The sequence below is a fragment of the Talpa occidentalis genome, unplaced genomic scaffold (assembly GCF_014898055.3).
Source record: "Talpa occidentalis isolate TD23 unplaced genomic scaffold, MPIMG_talOcc4v2.1 talOcc4.3, whole genome shotgun sequence".
NCBI classification, from domain to species: Eukaryota; Metazoa; Chordata; class Mammalia; order Eulipotyphla; family Talpidae; genus Talpa; species Talpa occidentalis.
The window spans coordinates 91,630,594-91,656,452 of NW_023603184.1; the positions used below are offsets into that span (position 1 = coordinate 91,630,594).

At 34.9% G+C, this 25,859-nt stretch overlaps 1 protein-coding gene across 1 annotated transcript in view; it reads left to right on the forward strand.

The window, feature by feature from the left end:
• Positions 1-25,859, forward strand: part of PKP4 (plakophilin 4) — a 233,744-nt gene that overhangs the window by 128,703 nt on the left and 79,182 nt on the right. Inside the window, exon 4 of the mRNA XM_054699747.1 lies at positions 17,777-17,811. Within this exon, the coding sequence (XP_054555722.1) occupies positions 17,777-17,811 (35 nt within the window). The remainder of the gene's footprint in view (positions 1-17,776; positions 17,812-25,859) is intronic.

The following is a 25,859-nucleotide window of genomic DNA, read 5'->3' on the forward strand; positions in this document are numbered from 1 at the left end:
TATTGCAAGGCAGTCAACCTTCAGGTACCAAAGGTTTAACCTGTGTAGCAGAGAAAGTACCCTAGTGGTTCAGTTTGTTGGGTTACGAAATTGGGAAAGAAGTCAGTGTGATTAGGATTGAAGAGTGAGTCAATGAACATATATGATCATCTAAGAATTCAAGAAATTATCTCTGAAATCTTAACAGTACATGATTTCAGAACTTTTCTAACTGCAGATTTGGAATCTTACATTGCCCAGAAACTGAGAAACTTTACTTTTCAGTAACTTGTACATAAATTGTGAGTGGTGAAAGTTTATTTCTTTGGGGCACCTAAATTGGTTCTACTTATTTCATCTTAAGAACCATAGCTTACCACTCGTTAAGATGAAGCACTAAATTTCCATTTATATTGAAGTCAAAGAGAGATAGTTAAAAAGTGAACCTTTTAATACTTGCAGAAAGTGTTAATGGCAACTTTTGGAATAATAGCATGGTTTTTCATTTTCATTTTGACTTTTGTAGATTGTTTCAAAATTTGATTACCTCATTGGGAAGCAGTTGATCCCTCCACATTGTCTTCCTCTGACTGGCTGCTGCTGGCGTTAGGAAGTTACTGTAGACCTGAGAAAAATCTTGTTCCTTCAGCTCATCCAGGAGGAAAATAAGTGGCAATATTGAAATTAAATAACTGCACACTCTTCCTAAGATTATCTCTCCCTTTTCAGTTAGTTTAAAGGCCTGCTAAAATAGAATTCTTTATGGTTTCAAAAAGGTCATACAATCTTGACAAATAGTCTTCTTATCGCCACTTAAGAACTGTGCTATTTTTTAATGAAAAGATTTGATTTCTCACTGCCATTCAGATTTTTTTCCCCACACTTTAAAGGGTCATCTGCTGGTGCCCATCAGGCTTCTAGTGATACTATTAAAATTTCTAAAAATGTTCTAAGGGTTGACAGTCACAAAAAAGGCTTTTCCATGGTTCAGCTCTTTTCTTCAGTGAATATTTTTAAGTCATTGTGAAATAAACCTCCTCAAATGATACATTCTTTAAAAATGAAGAGTCTTTCAAAAGATTGAATGTATGTGCCTTGACAGTTTATTACTTATTTAATGTACCACTTCAGGAAGATGTTTGATAAAATTCTGTCCCTTTGACCTCGGTGCTCTTACCAGTCAAAACCTCAGGTTTTTCAACAGTAGTTTTAGTAAGATATATTTCATATACCATAACATTCAGGACTTTTTGGTATATTCACAGATTTGTTCAACCATCTGCTTTTAGAAAATTTTTATCACCCCAAAAAGAAACTCAGCCTATTTGCAGTCTTACTTCATTCTTCCTTCCCCTAAATCCCTGGAAACCAACAAACTTCTTTCTCTCTCTATGGATTTTCCTATTCTGGATATATGGTGTAATATAACATATGGCTGTTTATGACTGGTTTCTTTCACTCAGCATGATATTTTTAAAATTCATGCTGTAGCATGATTCATTATTTCATCCTTTTTTATTTCTAAATAATATTCCACTGTCTGTTTTAGCTTGTTTTGTTTACTTATTCATCAGTTGTAAACATTAGAGTTATTTCCATTTTGGGGCTATTGTAAATAATGTTACTCTGCCTCAGATTTTAAGAAAGGAAAATGAAAACCCCAAGACTTTTGCTCCAGGCATTGTTGGTTTGGGGTTGCTAAGAGGCACGGAGAGTAGCAGAGTTTCTCTTTATCCTCTCCAGCCCGCCTCGTCTTCCTGCTCAGCCACTTGCCTTCTTTCCTTTCTCCTTTGCCTTCAGTTACTGGAAATCCTTGTATATTGCTGACCTTGTTGTCTGTGTTGAGTTACTTTTTAAGTGCTTAGTAGGTGAAGCTCTTTGGTAGTCCTGATGTTCAACAGAATATAGTTCCCCAAATTTCCTGTCTTAGCTTTCTGTTTGGTTGCTAGTGATTCTTTTAATGGTCAAGCAAATAAAAGCTCTCTGACTTCATTTATAATTTAGACTAAATGAGGAATAAACTATATGATATTTGAATATAATGATTACAAACCCTCTTTGGGATCTCTGCAGTGAATATTTATTAAATGGATGCTCTTATAAGCAAATTTAATAATGCTGAATTTTTATGACACACTCCTGTTATAAACACAGTAAAGAGCAGCACATCTGAAAGATACAGATGAGTCTGTGACTGACCTGCAATTCTACAAAAGTCGTTTATCTGGAGCAGTTTGCTCAAGCACAGTTCTTCCGGAAGGCAATTTAATTATAATTTCGCATTGCCATTCCAGTCACAAACCAATTTCATCTGGGACATACAGATCCAAGTGGCAACCATCTCTACCCGTTTGAATTAAACGTGTATAAACTAAGTCTTCTGTAGGGCATGTGAGCCCAAGGTAATTCACCTAGGATTCTATTAAGCTAACCTATTTTGACCTTAAGAATGTGACCATATAGAATATGAATTTTAAATCAAGTAGTTTCACAAGTAATTGAATATTTTATGGACCTAGAGCATTATACAACAAAATGTTTTAATCATAGTGAATATATATTCTAAAATGCATTGCCTGTGTCTTAGACTGAGCATTTTAAAATAAGTGGGTGATATGATTAGGAGGAACCACAAAAAGAGTTCAAGTTTATAGTTAGCATCAAAGTTTCAGGTCATTTTAGACTATTTTAACTCATTTAGTTTAATATGGAGCTGTATTAATTTTCCTAATTAAAGAAGAAGAAATGCTTTTTAAAATTCTAAGGGCCATGTATCCAAAATATATGTACCATGCCATTATATAATTATCTTTTAAAGAACCATTTTAATTAAAATAACATTGTTTCATTTTCTGTAATTTTTCACAGTTCACATTCTGTAGTTACTATTCTCAAAATATGTAGCAGTGATTAGTTATTGAATCAATACAAGAATTATATTACTAGCCCTCACTCTATAGTCATTATTGAATTGTCTTTTGTTTGTTTGTGTGCTTATTTTTTTACTTTGGGTGTATGTAGTGATAAATTATAAAATAAAGAGATTGTATAGTATATTTAAAGGTGCTTCTTAAAAGTCAATCTTTAGTACTGTATTTTCTAATTACTGTCAGTTTGATTTTTTGTAGCATTTAATCTTTATCTTGAAAATGTTAAAAATACTAAAAAATACAGAGAAATAATATAATAAAAACTGAAGAATATACAAGATTTGAAAATTATTGATAATTCACCATACTGCCTTCTCTTTTTGTAATAAAATAAGTCAAACATAAAATTTAAGTCCCTTTGCACCATTTTCTTTTCCCGACAGCTAACCACAGCTATATATTCTTCCTCTTTATGTACTTTTTGACACCAAAATACACATCATATACATCCCTGGTCAATATTTTGTGTTCCTTTTTTAACATACACAAATGCTATAGTCTGCATATCACTGAATATCTTAATTTTTCTGCTCAGTATTTGAAATCTATGTGTATATATCTATATGTTGATATGTGTAGGGCTGTTTACTTTTTTGACTGCTGTAATAGACTATTAAGGTATTTGTCCTTTTCCCTGTTGAAGAATATTCAAGTTCTACTTTCCAATATTATTAATAAAGGAACGATGAGCATTTTATGACATCTAAACTGTTTTACATGTTTAAAATTTTAGAAAATATATTATTAAAAGAGGAATATTTGGATCAATGCACATTTTCAATTTTTCTCATTATTGCTCAACTGCAGTTGCACATTGTGTGTGTAGAGTTTGAAAAAGTGTCATGTTCGCTTGCTCTCTCTCTCCCCGCCACCCCACTTCACCTCCTTCCCCTCATCCATTTAGTATTAGCCAGGCTCTTTAAATTCCAGCAATCTAATGTTGTCCCATTATGCTTTGCATTTTCTTGATAACTAGTGGTGCTGGGTATTTTTTCATAACCTTATGCTCCATTTGGATTTCTCTTTCTATTTATATTCTTTGTCCATTTCTCTGAGTAATTTGACTTAGTTTTATCATTGTTTTTTTTTTTTTTAAGATTTATTTATTTATTCATACAAGCACTGGGTACAGTCAGAACCACGGGAGGGCGAGAGAATTCACCAGAGCCAGAGTGGAGAGCAGAACAGGCAGAGTGAGGAAGTACACTGCTGAGGGGAGCAGCGGGCGGCAGGAGAGGTCTGCACGCCATGTGGGACCCTTACCCAGTGAGCGGGATCGAACCTGCGCTGCAGAGGCTGCGGGCAGCTTCGCAACCCAGCGCTCAACTGCTGCGCCACCGGGGAGGCCCTTATCATTGGTTTTTTGATTTTTTTTTTCCTTCTAAAGTAACATTGAGATGTTTATCTTAAAATAGTGCATTCCTAAACAAAATACACCATATTAATTTAATTTTAGAATTCAAATCTTTTAATATTATAACTTGTATGTAGAAGAAACAAAAATTATTATATTGATATACTACATTCCAGATTATTCAAGTGTGCATCTTTATGGCGGTAAAAAACTAAACAGAGGATACTAGTGTTACTCTGTTTACACATTTCAGTAATATTTTTTTCTGCAGATGTTTATGATGCCTTCTCTTCATTCACTCAGTAAATATGTGTGCTTTATTCTAGATATAAAATACACAAAACCCTGGAAATTTAGCCTAGCAGACAGGAGGAACATTGTGTATAACTGACCATGTGACAAAACTCCTTATCAGCAGCATAAAATGCATCTTTATATATGATTTTTAATTCTGTGAATAGTGCTGTGTTGATCAGATTACATTGTTTGTCCAGGTTTTATCCTGGGAGGCTTTACCTTCATGTCTTTGAGTCTCATATGCTTTTTAATTCTGTTGTAGAGAAGAGACCAGTAGCCACTGAGCTCCTGTTGCACAACACATGTTTGTGCTAGTAGGTGTTTGAACTCTTTATCTTTTTAGTGTTCATTTGGGTTTTGTTTTTGATATTATTTTTGTATTTTAGTTTTATTTGGTTTTTATTATTATTGTACATTTGAATTTAATATTAGGATATATTTTTCCCTAAAGATAGTTTTATTCTGTTGATTTTCCACTGGTGTCAAGAGTGGTTCGGAAAACCTTAAGCACCCCACTTACCTCTACTCCACCATCCCAAATAGACACAGTTTGTCAAAAAACATAACTAAAAAACCCAACCCCCACCTGACTTCCGCTATCACTATTATATCTTACCTTTCTGGAAACTCTGGAGTGACTACCCTTTCTATTCTTGGTTGATCCATGTACATGTTACAAGAAATATGTAAATATTAATTCAGAGATTCTAGAAAACAATCTTGAAAACCATTGCCACCAATGTAGTTTCTGCAATTATATAATTATTTTAAGGGGAAGAGTTTGCCACTTCTTCATCAAATCACTGTAATCCCCATGATGAATTAAAGAAAGGTTTGTGTTTAGTTCACATTTTCATTCCCACTTGGCAGGATAAGAACACAGAGTGGAAAGACTGACATGTGAAATGAGATGTTTCCTTAACCCTTCAGATAACCAGTATCATATACAGCACTGAGCCATTGGTGGATTGAAAAGGATATTGAGAAATGTCATGATCTACCCATGAGTGAGAGGCATTCATTAGTGCATTTTCAGCAGTTAAGCAGTTTGCTGTAAAAATGAATATGGCATGTCTGCCAAAAGGGACAGAAAAAAAATAACTGACAAGTTTGCCAGACCCTGTAGTGTCTAAATTGTTGTTATAGTATCCTCCCTGAGGCTTCACAATCTATTTAATAACAAATCAATCTAATCTGTTTTTTGCATAGATTTTTCTACTCTGCTATTATGTTACTCCACAATTAAATAAGGGAGAAAATGCTCTAACTGAAGAGGGAAAAGAAAAGCCTGTAGGCTTCAGATTTTCACAGCTTAAAAATAATCTTATATTAAACAGTTGCACATTTTAACCACTGTCAGATAGTTTAGCTGCAACCCTTGGTTTGCATTAATGAATAGCTTATAATGTAAGGAGGGATGTCTTTAGGGCATATGTATGTTTGTTTTGCTAGCCTTTTTAATCAGAAAAGAACAAATATCAGCCAATCACTCCAGGAGCCTAAGATGTGTAGTTCCTGCTTCAGAACAAATCAGTAGATTGATCTACTCCCAGCTCTACTTACATTATTAGTAATTGGATATTTGATGCACAAAGAAAATTCAAGTAAATTTATCAAGCATGATATAAGAACTGGTACTTAGGAAGTACAAAATACTGATCTGTATCTATTTTCTGAGCAGCATTAGAAAAATACTTTTGGTAAAGATTTATTTGTAAATATTAAGTGAAATTATATTGTACTCCTTATGAACATAAATAGATTCTTTTGCTGAATACAGTACATCAAGTAAAAGTCTAGAAGTTAAAATCTTGAGTGAATTTTTGGAATTACTTCATTAATAATTTATCTAGATCAATGATCATCAGTGGCTACTTAAATCATCACGGAAAAGATGATGGGAAGCATCATAATGAACGCATCAGATTGACAGCTTCTGAGCTTCTGATCTACTCGATAGTAATTTTACAACAGGTGATACAGTATAAGCTTAGACTTCTTGATGTGATGCAGTGAAAGACGATAACATCACCTATGATGTATGCTTGTCCAAAAATTGCCTAACCATCTAAATATAAATATGAAATCACAGGAAATACTATAAAATGGCACTATCCTAATGCATTAATTAGATCCAGTCTGTCCAGAATTTTGCAGGGTAAATTTCAAAAAGGAATAAAGGGAGGGAGGAGAGGCAAGGAAGATGAAACTATGTATTAAGAGATTTTCAAGACACAGCAAACAAATGGAACATTTGGGACCTTGTTTGGGCTTGATTCAAGCAAGCCAACTGTTTTTAAAAATTGAAACAAAAAAAACCTAAAAGAAAAAAATTGAAACAAAAGTTGAATATTGACTAGATACTTGTTGATATTAAGAATTTTACTGATAAATTTTTAGTTGTGATAATATTTTTGTGATTATGGTTATCTGTATTTAGAGATTCATCTAACGTGTGTGTTACTGAAATGATGTCTGAGGTTTTCTTCAAAATACTATGCAGAGAAAATAGTGGGTGGCGATATAGGTGTGACTACATTTATTTTTTTTGTGGAAATAGGTAATGTGTACATAGGGGGTTCATTGTACTTATACATATATCCTTGTGTGTCCCTGTGCACATGCACACATTTAAATATTACATAACAAAAAATTTACATGTTAAGTAATTTGGCTCTGAATTTTTTGACTAAAATTATGGTTAAAATGTGTTTCATTTTTATAAATTAGGATGATTATATTTCTTATAAGATCAGTGAATGATTTTCTTTCAAAGTTTAAAGACCAGTTATTTAAATTGAATAGATTATGAATGTACACCGTCTGCCCCACACACTACACATAATGCATTTTTCACCAATAATGTTGGCTCATTATGACAATGAATGGAAGAGTGAGCGAAGGGAGGAAAGAAAAGTAAAGCTCATCAACTACTCCTGTCACATTACAAACAATTGTTTTGTATTTTCATTCATGTTTCTCTACACTGGATAGGAAACTAGGAATTTAAGAAAATCTCAACCACCTGATTTATCTATTTACAATAGATAAATATATGAAAGTGTCTTCAACCACTAAATATTATTCATGGACCACCCATTATGTATGAAGAATGGCCTTTTAAGAAACAATTTAGGGGTATCCTGGTGGTGCGAGGGGTTAAATGTCAGCACTATGAAGCTATCCCCAACTACTGCAGCACGTGTTCTATCCCCAGGCAAGGAGGTGACCCACATGACCCAGCAGACCTCTGGGGTCTCTCCTGCTGCTCCCCTCAGCAGTGTATTTAAGTAGATCTGCTTGTTCTGCTCCCCACTCTGTCTCTGGTGAATCCTCTCACCCCCCTGCACCTCTGGCCTGCACCCCAGCTCTTGTATGCATAAATAAATAAATCTTTTTTTTAAAAAAGAAAAGAAACTTAATTTAACTGCATTCTCTATTATCATCATGTCATTCCTCCTCATTCATTGTTAGAGGCTTTTGTTCTCCTTTGTTCCCCTTTCAGTAGTTCTGAAACCTGCTACATTCATGTGTGGGGAATAAATAAAATGAGAAGGAAACAAGGATAAGGATAGATGAGAGGATGTGTGACAAACTAGAGATCCTGAGTTTTCAGAAGAGATCAGGAGGAGTCTAGTACCAAGTTCATAGGCCCCATTGTTCCTTACATGGAAATGGAGCATGTGCTATGCCAGGTGTTAATTGTGTCTTTATGTGTCCACTCCTTTCCCAGCCTGTTACTCACTGTTCTGATCTATACTCTATCCCACATGTGCATCCACCCTCCTTTAACTCTAACGCTGCCGTTTATGGTGCTTGTCTGTGAATCAAGAGCTGATAATGCTGTTACTGTAGGAAATATAAATTTTTTTTTCAAAATAGGAATTGAAGAACTAAATCGTGTTCTTTTTATTCTCAATGAGATTAATAATTTCTTGGAAATTGATAAAATTTTGCTACTTATAAAAAAATTAAACATACATATTTATTATGGGCAGGGAAGGAACGGAAAGTGGATATCATTCTCTAGATAAACACCAGATTTGATAATGCCTTTACATAAGTACCAAAGGTTTTGTATAAAAAAATCATTTGTTTTTAATTATCTAAACACAATAACTAATCAGGGGCACACATGTTTAATAAAAGATTTGGAGCTATATTTTAAAATTCTTTTTAGGTAAATTTCTACATAGGCTTCTGAAAGCATTTTGAAATCCTAAATAATGCACAAAATGAAAGTGTATGCATTGAAAACAAAACTGTTTATAATGGTGCTTTTAAAGATGTTAGATGTTGGTCACTAATTAATTCTTTTACTACAGATCTCTACAGTTTAGTCTTGTGTTAACTTTGTGCTTGATCTCATGCCTAGCAAATTAAAAATGCACAAGCGTTGGCTTGCTCCTTACCAGTATAAGTTCTATTTACAAATATAAAATCTTAATTGTTTTATTCATTTCTAAAAGAATATATTTGTGCATGTGTTTTTTAATTTTAAATTAAAAAGATATTTCCAATTTCTGTTTCTCAACTTTGGAGGATTTTGAAAGAGTAAAAATAAGACAGTAGCGTATTGTAGGCCATGGACACAAATTGGAGTAGCCCTCTATTCTAGGACTGACCCTTTGTCTAAATCAGATCCTGAATTATGGCAGGATACTTAAAAAAGATAGTCTGGTGTTGTGTTTAGTCATTTTACTATTTTCATCTCAGTTGCTTTCACTCTTTCAGATGTCAACTAAAATGTTAGAAAACCCTCCTAATCTGGTTTCTACTTTTTCTTTAGGAACACCTGTTACGGGATGGGCTTAAACAGAAGTCATGCTTCCTGTATAATTTATGGGGATACCAGAGGGAACTGTTTGTCTCATTTTTGTCTAGTACTACATCCTTTTTGATCTTCCCCTTCCCATATGGTCTTCTGGATCTTTTATTCATAGATGCAAAGCATTGACACAAAATGCTTTTGTCAAAGAATATTTAACATCTTCTAAAATGTGTTCACCTCTAGTCCCTATGAAAGTTACTTGAATTGTTAAAAGGGCTTTTCTAGTATTTCCTGTTCCTTTAATGTTTTGCTGTGTATCAAATACATAATTTTCTCTTTAGGAGACTGCTGGTAATATTATTTATTTATATATTACTGTTTCCTGGAGCTCATTTAGACAGCTGTTAGAAGGGTCCAAAAATATGATAAAGTAGCATGAGGGGAAAGTCGAATGAAAAATGGAGTCACTGCAGCGCCAGCTTATACATTTTATTCTAAACTTGTGAGCAGCTAATGAAAACCAAGACTGTATCTGGGTACACACTGCTATCCATGTTTCAATGATTTTTTTTTTAAGATTAAAATTTTAAAAGCATATTCTGGACTTGTGATCATTTCCTTCAGGTAAAGTATCAGTGAAAGGGAATTTGCCGGTCAGACTGTGGGTCTCTGACCTCTCCCGTGTCCATAACGTGTCAGGCCTGCCTTCCTGCAGACATCTTGTTTTGCATCTTCTGTTGGTCACCTAGACGGTTCAGTTTAGAATGTGAGTGGATAGGCACAAATCCAAGCCCACTAATGGAAGGGCACTCATGATTCGGATTCTGTGGCTGGTAGGTCAGGAGCAGCTGTGTCCTAATGAAGGATATCATCTTTAATTCTAGTGTCCTTTTATGCTAACCTCAGTATCACCCTAAGGTCATATAAATAGCTATGAAAAGATAGTATTTGACCTCTCTTATTTGTTATGCCTTGCTGAATTCAAATTATAGGCATGTAGCATTTTCAGGGACAATTTAATAAGTCATAACACAAAAAAATAATAAACTGTAATTATGGGCATGTTGTCATGGTTTAACTTTTCCTAACTACTGAGATCTTGGAAATAGCTTGTGGAAGAGAGAGGGAGCTCTTGGCTTTCCAGGCAGAAAAGCAGGAAAAAAATTTATGCAGTCCTTTCTTAGGGAAAAGACTGTCAATCTCCATCTGAAAGAGAGGTGTTGAGGATCAGATACCTTAGTAAAGAGAACACAGAAGTAAACCTCATAATTTGGAGGAAGAGTTTTTGCTTTTCTTGAAATTTATTGTGATAATAAGTAAACCTTTGAAAGGACTCTCAAAAAATATAAATAACACAAAATTTTGCTTTCTGGTATTTTTCTTATAAGAAATTCTTACAGTCTTTATTCTAGTGATTTTTCGAACTGTTGTCCTCACAACCCCCTGAAGACAATGTGGCCAGTGGGGATAACTGTGTGCTTTCCAACTCCCTTCTTCTGTTCTAATCAGGCAAAGCCATTTACCTTCATTATCTGTTCTACAGATTGGCCTTCCTATCTTTGATTTACCACAGTAGCCCAATGGGAGAATGAAGAGATGCGCAAACCTGTCTTGGGAAGAATAATCATAATATACTAGTTAATTTTATCTAACTGCTGTGGTTGATCTGGCAGTAAGACAGAGATTTTTGTCCATTTTTAATGGTAAGGAGTTTTTACTATTCACTACTTAACTAATTAAATGTGAAAGATGAGGTCTTTGTTTCCCAAATGTTGGAAAAACAAAATTAGTTAAAAGTCATTTATGGTTGGTAGCAGGAGTTCTTGGAGCATCAGAAGATGGTGTAGCATTAGAGGGCCCTCAATTCCTTCTAAGTTTTCTAGACCCTACTTCTCACCATGCTAATTATAAATATAAAATGAGCTCTCCGACACTTGTGAGCGCCAAGAGGAGAAGTTTGATCTGCTTACATAGTGAATGTTTTTAAGTCCTGGGACTTCACATGCATTTTATTTTAGAAATGACATTCTCAAACATAAACTCAAGAAAACTAAAGTATAGCTTCATCTAGCTAAGAATTCACAAGAAACTAATGGAATATTTTACAAACACATCAAGGTAAAGGATGTGTTTGAGAAAAGTTTTGAACCTACTATGTGAAAAGGAAGGCAAAGCAATAACGGATTTAAAAAAAAAAAGTATGTTGTGATGTTATCTCCATATCATAATCAAATATTTAATTGTAATTACAGAGATAAGGAAATTTAAGGGTTCTCTAGAATGGATTACTCAGGTAAGGGAGCTTGTCTTACTATGCAACACTTAGAGATTAAAACTTTAGAATCATTAATAGTTTGCCAAATTTCTGGGGTAGAAAATTCTAGGTACACCAGAAATATGGAATTGCCTGAGATCTTTGGATTGGTTTCCAGATCCTCAAGCATGTTATTAAAGAGTAGCTTGTAATATCAGGAGGCTCTCAGGGGTTGAATAATTACAGTGTAAATTCATTGCCAAAAATTAACAATAACCAAACAAAACAACTTTCCATTTTATTATTTTGAACTGAAAAATAGGCCTTGGAATCAGTTAAAAAGTTATTAGATATTTAAGTATTAGAGTAATGGAGTTACAAAGGAAATTAAAAGAAAACCAATAGAGAATAATCAGTATAATAATAAAGCTCATCAGCAACAAATGAAAAAATTAAGAGGTTACCTTTTAAATGAGCAAATATCAAATTGAAAGAGAGTAATGAATTGGTAGAGAAAGAGAGAACTATGGGCTGCAGTTTGCCATGACTTCTGAGTTAAATCTCTAAGTAAATCTAAGTTAAATGTGTTAAGTTCCCAAATTCAAGAGTTTACACATACAAAAGAAATACAGACCTTTTTGTGGAGAAAAGAACTTATAGTCAGAACTCAAAATAATAAAACTAATAAGAAGAGCCTCCCTGGTGGCGCAAGGGGTTAAGATGCAGCCTATGAAGCTGACCTGTAGCCACCGCAGTGTGGGTTCGATCCCTGGCCGGGGAGCGACACACATGACACACAGCAGACCTCTCCTGTCTCTCCCGCTGCTCCCCTCAGCAGTGTACTTCGGTCAGTCTGCCTGTTCTGTTCCCCACTCTGTCTCTGGTGGGTCCTCTCACAGCCTGCACTTCTAGCCTGTACCCCCGCTCTTGTATGCATAAATAAATAAATCTTTAAAAAAAAAAAACTTCTATGAAACTGAAGAAAATAGTCAGGCTTGCAGTGTACAAATGTATTTTCAATACTATTTACAGTAAGATTAATGAACATAAGATCAATGAATATTACTCTACTAATTACCTCTGTTGAGTAAAGGAAGACTATCCCAGAACCATTTTTAGAATATTGAGAAAGAATATATTGTAATAGTGAAATAAATGGATCGTGTAATGTTACTAAATTAGGATGATTTAAACAGCCATTTGAAGAAATTGTCTCATAATTCAGGGGGACAACTGTCAGGTTTATTTGCACATGTAGAATATATTGTTGTTGGTCAACTTTCATTGAGCTGATTCTTGAATTATGATTGGTGGTCCCCAGGCAGGGAGAACTCTGGCGAATTTGCAGTTTAGACAATATGGCACCCATGATCTATTTATAAATAAAACCATTTCTGCAAAAATTAATTCCAGTGATTTCTTATCTTTAATATTAAGTGAAGGTAGATTTATTACTGGCTATGCTTTGTTTTTCAAACTATCAATGAAGGTTCTGCATATAAACATGTATGTATGTGTATAGGTGTGAACTTTCATAACACAAGCTTTATTTTAAGATAAAACAAGGCAGTATATTTTACAGTTTGATCATGTTCTAATCTCAGATCTGGTTCTTTTTTCAATGAGAGAATAGCTATTGGATTCTTCTCAATTCAGTTTATCTTAAAAGAATGTAAGGACTGTAACCTGCTTATTCCTCCTGAGAGAAAGAACCTCACCTAGCCCTGGGAAAAGGTGAGAGATAAATGGCAAGTTAAAGTTACCACGAGGCTCCTTCCGATTCTCCATTAACAGAGGGTGGTTCACATCAGGCACAGTAAAGTCAGAAGGAAATTTGGTACTAAATAATTATGTAGACCATTTTTCAAAAATACGCCTCTTATAAAGTGATACAAGTGTAGGAAAATTTTATGACTATTCAATTTCATGGATATATAGCATATATATTTTATTACATAGTGCCTGCATACGCCATTCTGAATTTGTGTAATTCTTAAAGAGTTTCCAAACTCTTCCTACACATTCTATACCCAAAATAGCATGGAAGTGTTAGCAGCATGTTATGTGGAGGAACTGCAGCTAATTGGACATTCCCAGAATGTAGGTTTCTGTGGGAAAGGGCAAGCTAGAAGGCACTGATTTCTGGGAGATCTCCTGTGCCGTACTAAGATGTTTGCAGTTTATCCTATGGATCTGTTGCGCCTTAACATCCGAAGAATAGTAGTAGATTTGCGTGAAAAATCTCTATAGCAGCAACAGGAAAGAGATCCTAAAAGAATAAGAAATCAAAGGCAGGAAGACAAGTTAGAGAAAAACTGAAAGAATGATCCAGACAAAAATGAGAGGATGAAGGAAGACCCGAACTGTATCCAGAATAATAGGGGTGAATTAAAAATGTGTATGTTTTAATTGGCTGACCTGTGCCAGATACTGTCTTAGGTTCTGAAAGTATATCAGTGGATAAGGCAAATTTCACTGCGTCGTGGAGCCTATGTACTAGTGATGGGGGGGTTGGGGTGTGGATGACAATGAAAATGACTGTGTCCTTCAGTTTGAGTGACTTGATGTTAATGATTAAAATGCAGTTAGTTTAGGGAGGCTGGAAAAGGGGTTTCATTGTGTTGAATACAAAGTTTGTTTGTATTTGGTATGTTCCTTAAAAATACAGGTCTAGACTTAAGGAGTGAGATTTGGGCCCTTACAGACTGTGTACCACTTTACATTTGTTTCCAATTACAATACTCAAGTGTTAAAGCATCCACTGTGAACAATGGAATCGTCTCTGACTTGTGTTAGCAGGAAAGAAACTTAAGAAAAGCCCCTGGGTGTCAGCTTGCGAAATCTCCGGGAAGACTGGAGAGCCAGGTTATGAGTCAGGGTGTCCAGGAACAGCACCCACCTCCACCACTGGGTCTACCACACATTCCTCCATATACTACTGCCTCCCCCTCATGTGCCTTCCTGTAATCCTCAGTCATTGATCTGCCCTCTGGCTGTAGAGGGGTATGAGCAGGCTAGTTTTCTGAATCATAATATGGAAAAATACCAAAATAAGGAGAGTTTGAAAGACCTTGCATAGCTATAAATATTCTAAAGTCATTTTGTATCCATTTATGTCTGTTAATGGAAAAATTAATTTCATAAGTGTTTCTAGAATTTTATAGTGATATATAGACACATATTTTCAGGTACTATTATATGGGAATGGTTTTCTCTCTTAAAACTATTATCTTTCACATTAAAATGAATCTCCTTGGTTTAATAACTTGTTTAGGAACTTGTTTTTAAGTGTCGTTCACTGTCTAACAAGGCAGTTCCAACCTTATGACTGGATTTCATTCTAGAAGGTTGTTGATAATTTAGTGAAATTGAGAATGCATCTGCCCACTGAAAAAAGTTATCTTGGATGATTCAGTTCTTGTGTTAATGTGTTTCCCATTTTAGTGGAAGTTTCTGGAGCACAAGCTGATGGGTGTCTTCAGATGCGAAGTGAAAGGGAACAGGATGGACTCAGTTGCGCGCAGAGTACCTGTAGACGTACTGTAGACATTCAATACAAGTGGAAGGAAGAGAGAGTTGATAGAAGAAGGAAGGAGGGAATGAGGCTCGTTGCTAACATTCTAACATTTTATTCCAGTAAAAGTGTATCACATTTAGTGGTTTAAAACAGTATTTCAAAATAATTTGCATATATTTATTGTCCATTCCCTGAGTCCCAGAATAGTGAACAATTTGAGATTTAAAGCGAGTGGTTCTGAATAACATGCAATCACCATTTCTTATACAAAGTTGTAAAACTGTGAAGGATATTGAGCTGAACATATGAGCTTCAAAATATACCATAGAAACTTTTATTTTAAATCCTCAATATTGGTTTATTTTCCTAATGATCTTTGTCTTCTACCTAAAACTGAGTAATGAAATATACTTTTAGCTAAGGCTTCCCATGGCCTTCACATAGGAATGTTGTTATATTTTGATGACCAAACACAGTGTCTGCTTCATTATTAGACAGTGAGGTTTTGGGAATTTCCTACCTAGAGTAGGGAAAAATAAGTTGGCCTGCTTGAACAAAGCAATAGCTAATAATTATATATACAGGTCAGGTACCTGATTTTCGGAACAATGGAAAACAGCATTCTTTTCTCACCATTGGCATCGCAACAATATATATCAAGCTTCTGTCTTTACCAGGGAGTATGCTAAGAGCACTTGACATAACAAGATGAACGAAACAGTCACAGCCCTTGCCCAATTTCAACAGTTGGTATGATTTACATTCTGTAAGCTATAATTTCAAGAATAAATCTTATAAAGGTACTTCATTAACATTTTTAGAAATTTCAAAGTCAGAAGATAATAAACTTTCAGGATATTCCCAAGAAATGTGAGGTATAGTAAACCTTTCTGGGTGGCAGTGAGATATACTTTAATACTGATGGAAAATATGAACATTTTGATCACAAGAGTTAGGTAACATCAACCTCCGTGCTTAGAAAACTAATTTAGATGATGGAATTAAATACTAGAAATAGATTGAAGAGAAATTGAAATTCAATGTCGAGAACCACTTTGAAGCCCCAAGAATGTGATAACCTACCCTCAGGAGCAAGACAAATGTGTCCTTACTGATATTTGACCAAATTTTCATCTTTTTTCTATCAATCCCTTTTGAAATCAGTCAGGAGTGCATCAAATCAAGGACATCACTGGAGTGCTGCAGAAGATTAGCATTAACTGATTGACTCTATTCTTTGGGCGCAATGCCCCCTGCATGCAGCTCATTCCACCTCCTGTGACTTGAGCTGCTATGGCGCTGAGGAAAAGGCAGATCACATGCAGAACTGAAGTTCAGGGAGCTCTTACTGGAGCTAGGATTTTTAACTAGCAAGAGTTTCACTGACCACTTAATAACTTGGAGGAAATGTCAAGGGGTTAACATGAACTTAAAATGTTGAAACTATTAGTACTAAAATGATTGTTCCCTTTTTCTGTTACAAATCCTTTATTTTGCCCAGTGTTTCCTTAAGCTGAAAATCGTACACCATTTTTGTAAACTTAATAAACACTCCAAAAATCCTTCACTATTGTGTTTTATGTGATTTTTAAAAGGTACAAATGTTTAAAAAGGAAAAAAAAATCCTCCTGGCTGTACCCCACAAAAAATACATATTGCTTTTTTTTTTTTTTTGCCTTTTCTCCTAGGCATAGTGAGAGAGAGTGCATGTATGTGTAAAGCAAAAATGGGTTTGCAAACTGTTCTCCCATATAGAACAGTGATGAAAAACCCTGATTTTAGAATCAGACAATCCTGGGTTTGAATCCCTGCTACTTCAGTTACTACCATAAGAATTTGGGCCAGTTCCTTATCTGTAAAGATAACAATATACCAATTCATAAGGTTGTTGTGAATAATATAAGGGAGGTAAAATATATGAAGTACTTAATCTAGCATTTAATAAATAGTTAATAATCTATCCTCTTGTTCCTTGTTCTGTCACACTGTCCCCTTAGTACCATGCTTGGCGATTTTGGTCGGCAGGGGAGCCATATACATATATAAGAGAGAAGCAGGGGACACAGGTACATTTGTCTGCACAAAGTTCTAAAATTGATTTTCTGTAAACCAAGGAAAGTATTTAACTAAAAATTTATACTGGTTTATAAAACCTTGCATTTTTGATACAGATGTTTATGATATGAATTAAATTTTATGTGTTGACATTCAGTTCAAACTGACCCCACTATTTTGTATCTTTTGTGTATCTAGGGCATATTTTGACATATGTAAAATGAACTCCTTAACAGCATTTTTTGGTTCTTTTAAATGTACATATTATTCATATGTACTTTTCATATTAACTGTCACAAAAAAGCAGCATAGTGTGCCATTATAAGTGCCATGAATATCATACTTAGTTTTGCTCTTTTTTTGGTCTTATTCAAGGAAAATCTTATATCATTTAAAATTTTCCCTTAATTGCCAAATGAAAATACAGTTTGTCTCAGGTTGATGTGGAAGATTAAATAATGTCTAAAAATAAACTTATTTACAAGACTAGTGTTAAATTTCATTTAAGGTTTTTATAATTTTATGTAATTTAATTTGAAAATTAAATGTTTATATGCAAAAAGGTCCACGGTGAAATTTGTGACAAAGAAAGTAAATATTCCATTTTTCCTCCCTCTAGCTCAACTGAGAAGTCATTTCCTTGGAGATCAACAGGTATGAGTTTTTATCATTTGAAAAATATTTTTTATATTCACAAAAGAAAAAGCAGTTTCATAGCCTCCTTTCATAATTTACTGCCTCTTAGTGAAGTAAGCCAATAGAGACAATATTGAGCTATTTTGCTTTGAAGTAGTACTTCTGAAAATGCTTGCTTTTTAAAAATATAGCTAGTAGATGTGTATATTTTAACTGAAGAAAGATAAAGTGTTGGCATCAACATTTTCCTCAGTATCCCTCAAATTTTAACTATTTTTTTAAGATTCCATAAATGAGTGATACCATGTGATGGTAATCTTTGTCTGCAATATTATTACAAATGGCAAGAGTTCATTCTTTCAGATGGCTGAATAATACTCCATTATGTAAACATGTATCATATTTTCTTTATCCATTCATCCATCAATTGTAACTTAGGTTGTTTCCATGCTTTGGCTATTGTAATAGTATTCCAGTGAACATGAGGGTGTATGTATCATTTTGACTTAGTATTTTTCTTCAGATAAATATCCAGTAGTGGAATTGCTAGATGATGTGACGGTTCTATTTTTAATCTTTTGAGGGGCCTCCCACTGTTTTCTGGAATGGCTACACCAATTTACATTGGTAAATTGTGCACCAACAGCACACAAGAGTTCACTTTTCTGCTCCTTGCCAACACTTGATTTTTCTTGTCTTTTTGATATTAAGCATTCTAACAAGTATGAAATGATATCATGTCTCATCGTGTGTCTGATTTATATTTTCCTGATGATTAGTGATGTTGACAGTCTTTTCATGTACCTGTTGGCCATCTGTATGTCTTCTTGGAAAAATTTCTATTTAGTTCTTCTGCCTAGTTTTGATCAAGTTGTTTGTTCTTTGTATAAGTTCTTTGTATATTTTAGGTAAGTTCTTGGTGTATTTTGGATATTAACCCCTTATCAGATATATGATTTGTAAGTATTTCCTCCCATTCAGTCAGTTGCTTTTTCATTTTTCTAGTGATTTCCTGTGCTATGCAGAAGTAGCATTTTAGTTGATGTACTCCTACTTTGTTTATTTTTGCTTCTGTTGTTCTTGCTTTTGGTGTCACATCCCAAGAAATCATTGCCAAGACAATATTGCCTATGTTTTCTTGTAGGAGTTTTATGGTTTCAGGTCATACATTCATTGATTCATTTTGAAGTAATTTTTGTTTGTTGTGTAAGATAGTGGTTCAGTTTCATTCTTTTACATCTGGCAGGCCAGTGTTCCCGGCACCATTTATTGAAGATACTGGCCTTTCCCTATTGAATAGTCTTGGCTCTTTTGACATAAATTAATTAACCATATATTCATGGGTTTATTTGAGGGGTCTCCTACTCCATTGATTTATGTTATGTGTCTGTTTTTATGCCATAGTGTTTGAATTACTATAATTTGTAATATAGTTTGAAATCAGGACTCAGGGTGTGTCCAGATTTGTTTTGTGGAATTGTTTTGATGCTCCATGGTCATTTTTAATAACAACTCAATATTTTAAATTTTGTTAATATCATAAGAAAGTACAGGAATACCCTCACAAAGGTTATTATATAATCTGGGAAAGTTGGATTGTCATTTATAGAAATAGGGGCTTTCCTTTCATAATCTTTTTCTCATACTCAAGAAAGGTTGCCTGAAATGTTCATTTTCTTTATGTACTCAGGTACAGAGTATGTGGTAGCTTTAAATGTAATCACTTTATGTTCTGTTCTTACCCTAAATTCATCTCATATAAATAAAGAGGAGGTAATGTACTTAAACACATTAATGCGTTTGCCTCTTTCACAATTATTTGATGTCATCATACTCAGACTGCATTTATTAAATATTTATTGTTCACCCACTTAGTACTATACTCACTGTTGGTCAGACAGACATTGCTGGGGACACCACACACATGTCCACACCTCCCATGGAGCTAATAATATAAAAGATATTGCCAATAATGTATAAATGCTAGGGTAGGCTTCAATATCTCCATACTCTGACACTTTTCAAACAGGGCTTGAGTTGAGTAAAATTCAGATCACCTGATACTCTGTTTACCTGACCCTAGTACCAGAATTCTCATGTTATTGATAGATCATACAAGATATTCTGCTATTTGGTAAAGAAGCTATTCCCAAGAACTGTGTTGTTTACGCAAACCTTCAGTTAGGCAAAATCATGTGAATTTAATATGATAAATAGCAGGTAAACACAAAGAAAGAAATCTCAGTTAACTGCCAGGTAAGTTTCATGTGGCAAATATTGTTGTAAAATGACAACTTATTTCTGAGATAACTTTGAAGAGAAGATATATCTAAGTTTGGGCCTTGATGGTTGACCAGGCTGTGGAGAGGGAGTTGTCATTGTGCAGCAGAAGAGACAACAGAGTTATCATGTGGGAACATTTAAAAGTGATTTGGCAGGGTCTCCCCTGGTGGCGCAGCTGTTGAGTACTGAGTTGCGAGGCTGCGGGCAGCCTCTGCAGTGCCAGTTCGATCCTTGGCCACCGGCGAGGGTCCCACAAAAAAAAAAAAAAGTGATTTGGCAGATGATAAGATGTACAAAGGCTAGACAGCCAGTTTTGGTCAAATTATAGAGATCTGTAAATTCCAGGGATTTTTTTTTTTAACTCTTGCAGGACTTGGGGAGCCACTAAAATTCCTTTGAGCAAAAAGTCACCTAAATTAAATATTCCTCAGGAGAAATGGCATAGTTACGAAATAGAAGAAATATTAGGTAGAAGAAATATTAGGTGACAAGAAGATCAATCGAAAGCTTATTGCAGAATGTGGAGAGTCGAGATAATCTAAATTAGGAGATTTCCTCAAAACTTAGAGGCTGGTTTGGTCTAGTAGCTCATGGACAATGATAACTTTGAAGTTTTGAGTTTGAGAGGATGGTGGCAAATATGGAGAGCTGATTTTAGGGTAACTCAGTGGAGTTTAGTATTAGGTGTATTGGAGATAATTAAAGGACAGCAAATAGAAGCATTCAACAAGCGTTTGGAATTTTGATTATCAAACAAAGCTCTAAATCTAATGTAAAGAAAAACAAATCATTTAAATGGATAGGTCCATGCATACTAATTTTTTATTTTGTGGCTCAGACATGTAGGCCAGAGTACTATGGATAAGGGACAACCAAGCCAGAAAGGAAGACTGAAACTAAAGAAAGACTTTGCTAGAAGTTGCTGCTTTTCATGCTTGAAAAATAATGACAGAATGATCTACTACACTAGTTTGCAAAATGACTGCACCATTTTATTTTTTTTTTTTTTTTTTTTTTTTTTAGGTGATTCGTTTCTTTTTTTTTTTTTTTTTTTTTTTTTTATTAAATTTTATTTTTATATTCCCCCATACAATTGCAAACGCCCCATTCTGACCCCAATCCTTCCCCTCCCGCCCCCCCCACCCCCAAAAAGTGTCTCTGGTTCATAGTTTTTTTGTTGATTTTGATTTTCACTTTGTTATATTCATTTTCCTGGTCCCTTATTTAAGTTTTCTAGATTCCTGCTATGAGTGAGACCATCCGGTATTTTTCTTTTTCTTTTTGGCTTATTTCGCTGAGCATGATCCCTTCCAGTGCCATCCATGTTGCTGCAAATTGCATGTGTTTATCTTTTTTGAATGCTGAGTAATATTCCATGGTATATATGTACCACATCTTCTTGATCCAGTCATCTATTTTTGGGCATTTGGGTTGTTTCCAAAGCTTAGCTATTGTAAACAGTGCTGCTATAAACATAGGAGTGCAGGTGCTCTTTGGAATTGATGTTTCTGTGTCCTTTGGGTAAATACCTAGGAGTGGAATTGCTGGATCATATGGAAGCTCTATGTTTAGTAGGTCCAGAAATCTCCACACAGCTCTCCATAGTGGTTGGACCAGTTTGCACTCCCACCAACAGTGCACAAGAGTTCCTTTTTCTCCACATCCTCGCCAACATTTGTTGTTGCTAGTTTTTTTAATATGTGCCATTCTCACTGGTGTGAGATGGTATCTCATGGTAGTTTTGATTTGCATTTCCCTGATTACAAGTGATGTTGAACATTTTTTCATATGTCTGTTGGCCATTTGCATTTCCTCTTCAGAGAAGTTTCTTTTTAGCTCTTCTGCCCATTTTTTGACTGGATTATTTTCTTTGTTGTTGCTGAGTCTCATCAGCTCTTTGCAGATTTTTGTGATCAGTCCTTTATCATTAGTGTTGGGTGCAAAAATGTTCTCCCAGTTGGTGGGTTTCTCTTTGTTTTTGTTATTGTCTCTTTTGCTGTGCAGAAGCTCTTTAATTTGATGTAGTCCCAGCTGTTTATCTTTCTCTTCACTATCACTGCTTTGGGTGATGTGTCTGTAAAGATGTCTTTGATGTGCAAATCCCGTAGTGTTTCGCCTATATTTCCTTCTATGTATTTTATGGTTTCAGGTCTTATGTCTAGTTCTTTAATCCATTTTGAGTTGATTTTTGTGTATGGTGTGAGGTAGTGGTCAAGCTTCATTCTTTTGCATGTAGCGACCCAGTTTTCCCAGCACCATTTATTGAACAAACTTTCTTTGCTCCAATGCATAGTCTTTGCTCCTTTGTCAAAGATTAGTTGACCATAAATCTGTGGTTTATTTCTGGATTTTCTATTCGATTCCATTGGTCTGTATGTCTGTTCTTGTTCCAATACCATGCAGTTTTGATGATTATGGCTTTGTAGTATAGTTTGAAGTCTGGGAGTGTGATGCCTCCATTTCCTTCTTTTTTTTTCAGTAGAGCTTTGGCTATTCGGGGTTTTTGGTGATTCCATATGAATTTCATCAATAATTGTTCTATTTCTTTGAAGAATGCCATTGAGATTTTGATTGGAATAGCATTGAATCTGTATATTGCTTTTGGTAGGATGGCCATTTTAATAATGTTTATTCTTCCAATCCATGAGCAGGGGATGTCTTTCCATTTCTTTGTGTCTTCTTCTATTTCTTTTAACAGTGTTTTATAGTTTTCTTTGTATAGGTCCTTTACCTCTTTTGTTAGATTTATTCCCAAATATTTGATTTTTTTTGTTTCGATAATAAAAGGGGTGGTTTTTTTGATTTCTTCTTCTTCAGATTTATTGTTTGTGTATAGGAAGGCTACTGACTTTTGCGTGTTGATTTTGTATCCTGCCACTTTACTGAATTGATTGATGAGTTGAATTAGTTTTTCTGTGGAGATTTTGGGGTTCTCTATGTATATTATCATATCATCTGCAAATAGTGATAGTTTGACTTCTTCTTTTCCTATTTGGATTCCTTGGATGTCTTTCTCTTGTCTTATTGCTCTGGCTAGGACTTCCAGTATTATATTGAAAAGCAGTGGTGAGAGTGGACATCCTTGTCTTGTTCCAGATCTTAATGGAATTGCTTTCAGCTTTTCACCATTGAGAATGATACTGGCTGTTGGCTTGTCATAGATGGCCTTTATGATGTTGAGGTATGTTCCTTGTATCCCAAGAATTTCAAGGGCTTTTATCATGAATGGGTGTTGCACTTTGTCGAAAGCTTTCTCAGCATCTATTGATATTATCATATGGTTTTTATATTTCTTTTTGTTGATGTGTTGGATAACGTTGATTGATTTTCGGATGTTAAACCATCCTTGTGCCCCTGGAATGAATCCAACTTGGTCGTGGTGAATTATCTTATGGATACATTGTTGGATTCTGATAGCTAAAATTTTATTGAGGATTTTTGCATCAGTGTTCATTAGGGAGATTGGCCTATAGTTTTCCTTTTTTGTGTTGTCCTTATTCGGTTTTGGTATTAGTGTAATATTGGCTTCATAGAACGTGTTTGGTATTGTCCCTTCCTTCTCAATTTTTGGAAGAGTTTGTGAAGGATAGGCACTAATTCGTCTCTGAATGTTTGGTAGAATTCATTTGTAAATCCATCAGGTCCTGGGCTTTTGTTTTTGGGGAGGTTTTTAATTACCATTTCAATTTCGCTGCTTGTAATTGGTCTGTTTAAGTGTTCTATTTCTTCTTTATCTAGCTTTGGGTGATTGTAGAGTTGTAGGAATTTGTCCATCTCCTCTAGATTGTTGAACTTGTTTCCATATAACTGTTCATAGTAGTTACTGATTATTCTTTTGATTTCTGCTGTGTCCGTTGTGATTTCTCCTCTTTCATTTATGATCTGTGTATTTGTGCTTTCTCCCTTTTTTCCTTTGTGAGCCTGGCTAGGGGTTTGTCTATTTTATTTATTTTTTCAAAGAACCAGCTCTTGGTTTCATTGATCTTTTGGATTGTTTTTTTAGTTTCAATTTCATTTATTTCTGCTTTGGTTTTTATTATTTCTTTTCTTCTACTGGTTCTGGGGTTTTTTTGTTGTTCTTTTTCTAGATCTTTGAGCTTCGAGATTAGGTTGTTTCTTTGAGTTCTTTCTTGTTTTTTGATGTGAGCTTCTATTGCTATATATTTTCCTCTTATTACTGCTTTTGCTGCATCCCATACATTTAGGATATTGGTGTCCTCCTTGTCATTCAATTCAAAGAATTTTTTAATTTCTTCTTTGATCTCCTCGTTAGTCCAGTGGTCTTCCAGTAGTGTGGCTTTTAATCTCCATGAGGTAGGATAGTTCCTTGCCTTCTTTTTATGATTTATTTCTAGTTTGATGCCTTCGTGGTCAGAAAAGATGGTTGGTATGATTTCAATCTTGGTGTATCTGTTGATGTTTGTCTTGTGCCCCAGTATGTGATCGATCCTGGAGAATGATCCGTGTGCGCTTGAGAAAAATGTGTACTCCGTTTTTTTTGGGTTTAGTGTTCTATAGATGTCTGTTAAGCCCAAATGCTCTAGGTCCTTATTTAGAGCTTTAGTTTCTTTACTTATTTTTTGTCTTGTTGATCTATCCATTGTTGATAGTGGTGTGTTGAAGTCTCCCACTACATATGTGTTTTCTCTGATGTCTGTTTTCAGAGAGGACAACAGTTGTCTGATATATTTTGGTGCTCTTTCGTTTGGTGAGTATATGTTAATGAGTGTTATTTCTTCTTGAAGTATTGTCCCCTTAATCATAATGTAGTGACCATTGGGGTCTCTTTTTATTTTTTTGAGTTTGAAGTATGTTTTATCTGATATAAGTATAGCTGTTCCTGCTTTCTTTTTTGGCCCATTTGCTTGTAGGATTGTTTTCCATCCTTTGACTTTGAGCCTATTTTTATCTTTTGTAGCTAAATGTGTTTCCTGGAGACAGCAAAAGGTTGGGTTTTGTTTCTTAATCCAGGCTGCAACTCTGTGTCTTTTTATTGAAGAGTTTAGTCCATTTACATTTAGAGTTAATATTGATATGTTAGCATCTGTATTTGCCATTATGTTTGTCTTTCCTTTGATTTTATTTATTTATTCTTTTAATAACTTTTTTTTTTCTGGTCTTCTTTCGTTGTTATTCGTCCCTCTGAGGTTCTGGCTTTAGGATTCCTTGTAGTATTTTTTGGAGTGGGGGTTTAGTCGCAATGAAATTCCGGAGTTTCTCTTTGTCTGGGAAGGTCCATATTCTTTCTTCATGGAGGAAAGAGAGCTTTGCGGGATAGAGTATTCTTGGTTGGCATCTGTTTTCTTGGAGTCTGTTGACTATGTCCCTCCACTCTCTCCTTGCCCGTAGTGTTTCTTCAGAGAAGTCTGATGTCAGCCTGATTGGTTTTCCTTTGAATGTTATCTGTTTCTTCCCTCTTGTCAGCTTCATTATTTTTTCCTTGTCCTGGATTCTTGGGAGCTTTACTATTATGTGTCTTGCTGTGTTTTTCCTTTCGTCGTGGAAGTTTGGTGTTCTTCTTGCTTCTTGTATATCAATTTTCAGCTCCTTCTTCTCATTTGGGAAGTTCTCTTCAATTATATCCATGAATATTTTCTCTGTTCCTACATCTCTCTCCTCTCCTTCTGGAATTCCTATAACTCTTATATTTCCTTTCCTCGACTGCACCATTTTACATTTCCACCATCCAAGGATGAGGATTCTAGTTTCTTCACAACCTCTCAAACACTTTTTATGTTATTTCATTATAGCTGTTCTAGTGAGTGAAGTGCTGTGTCATTATG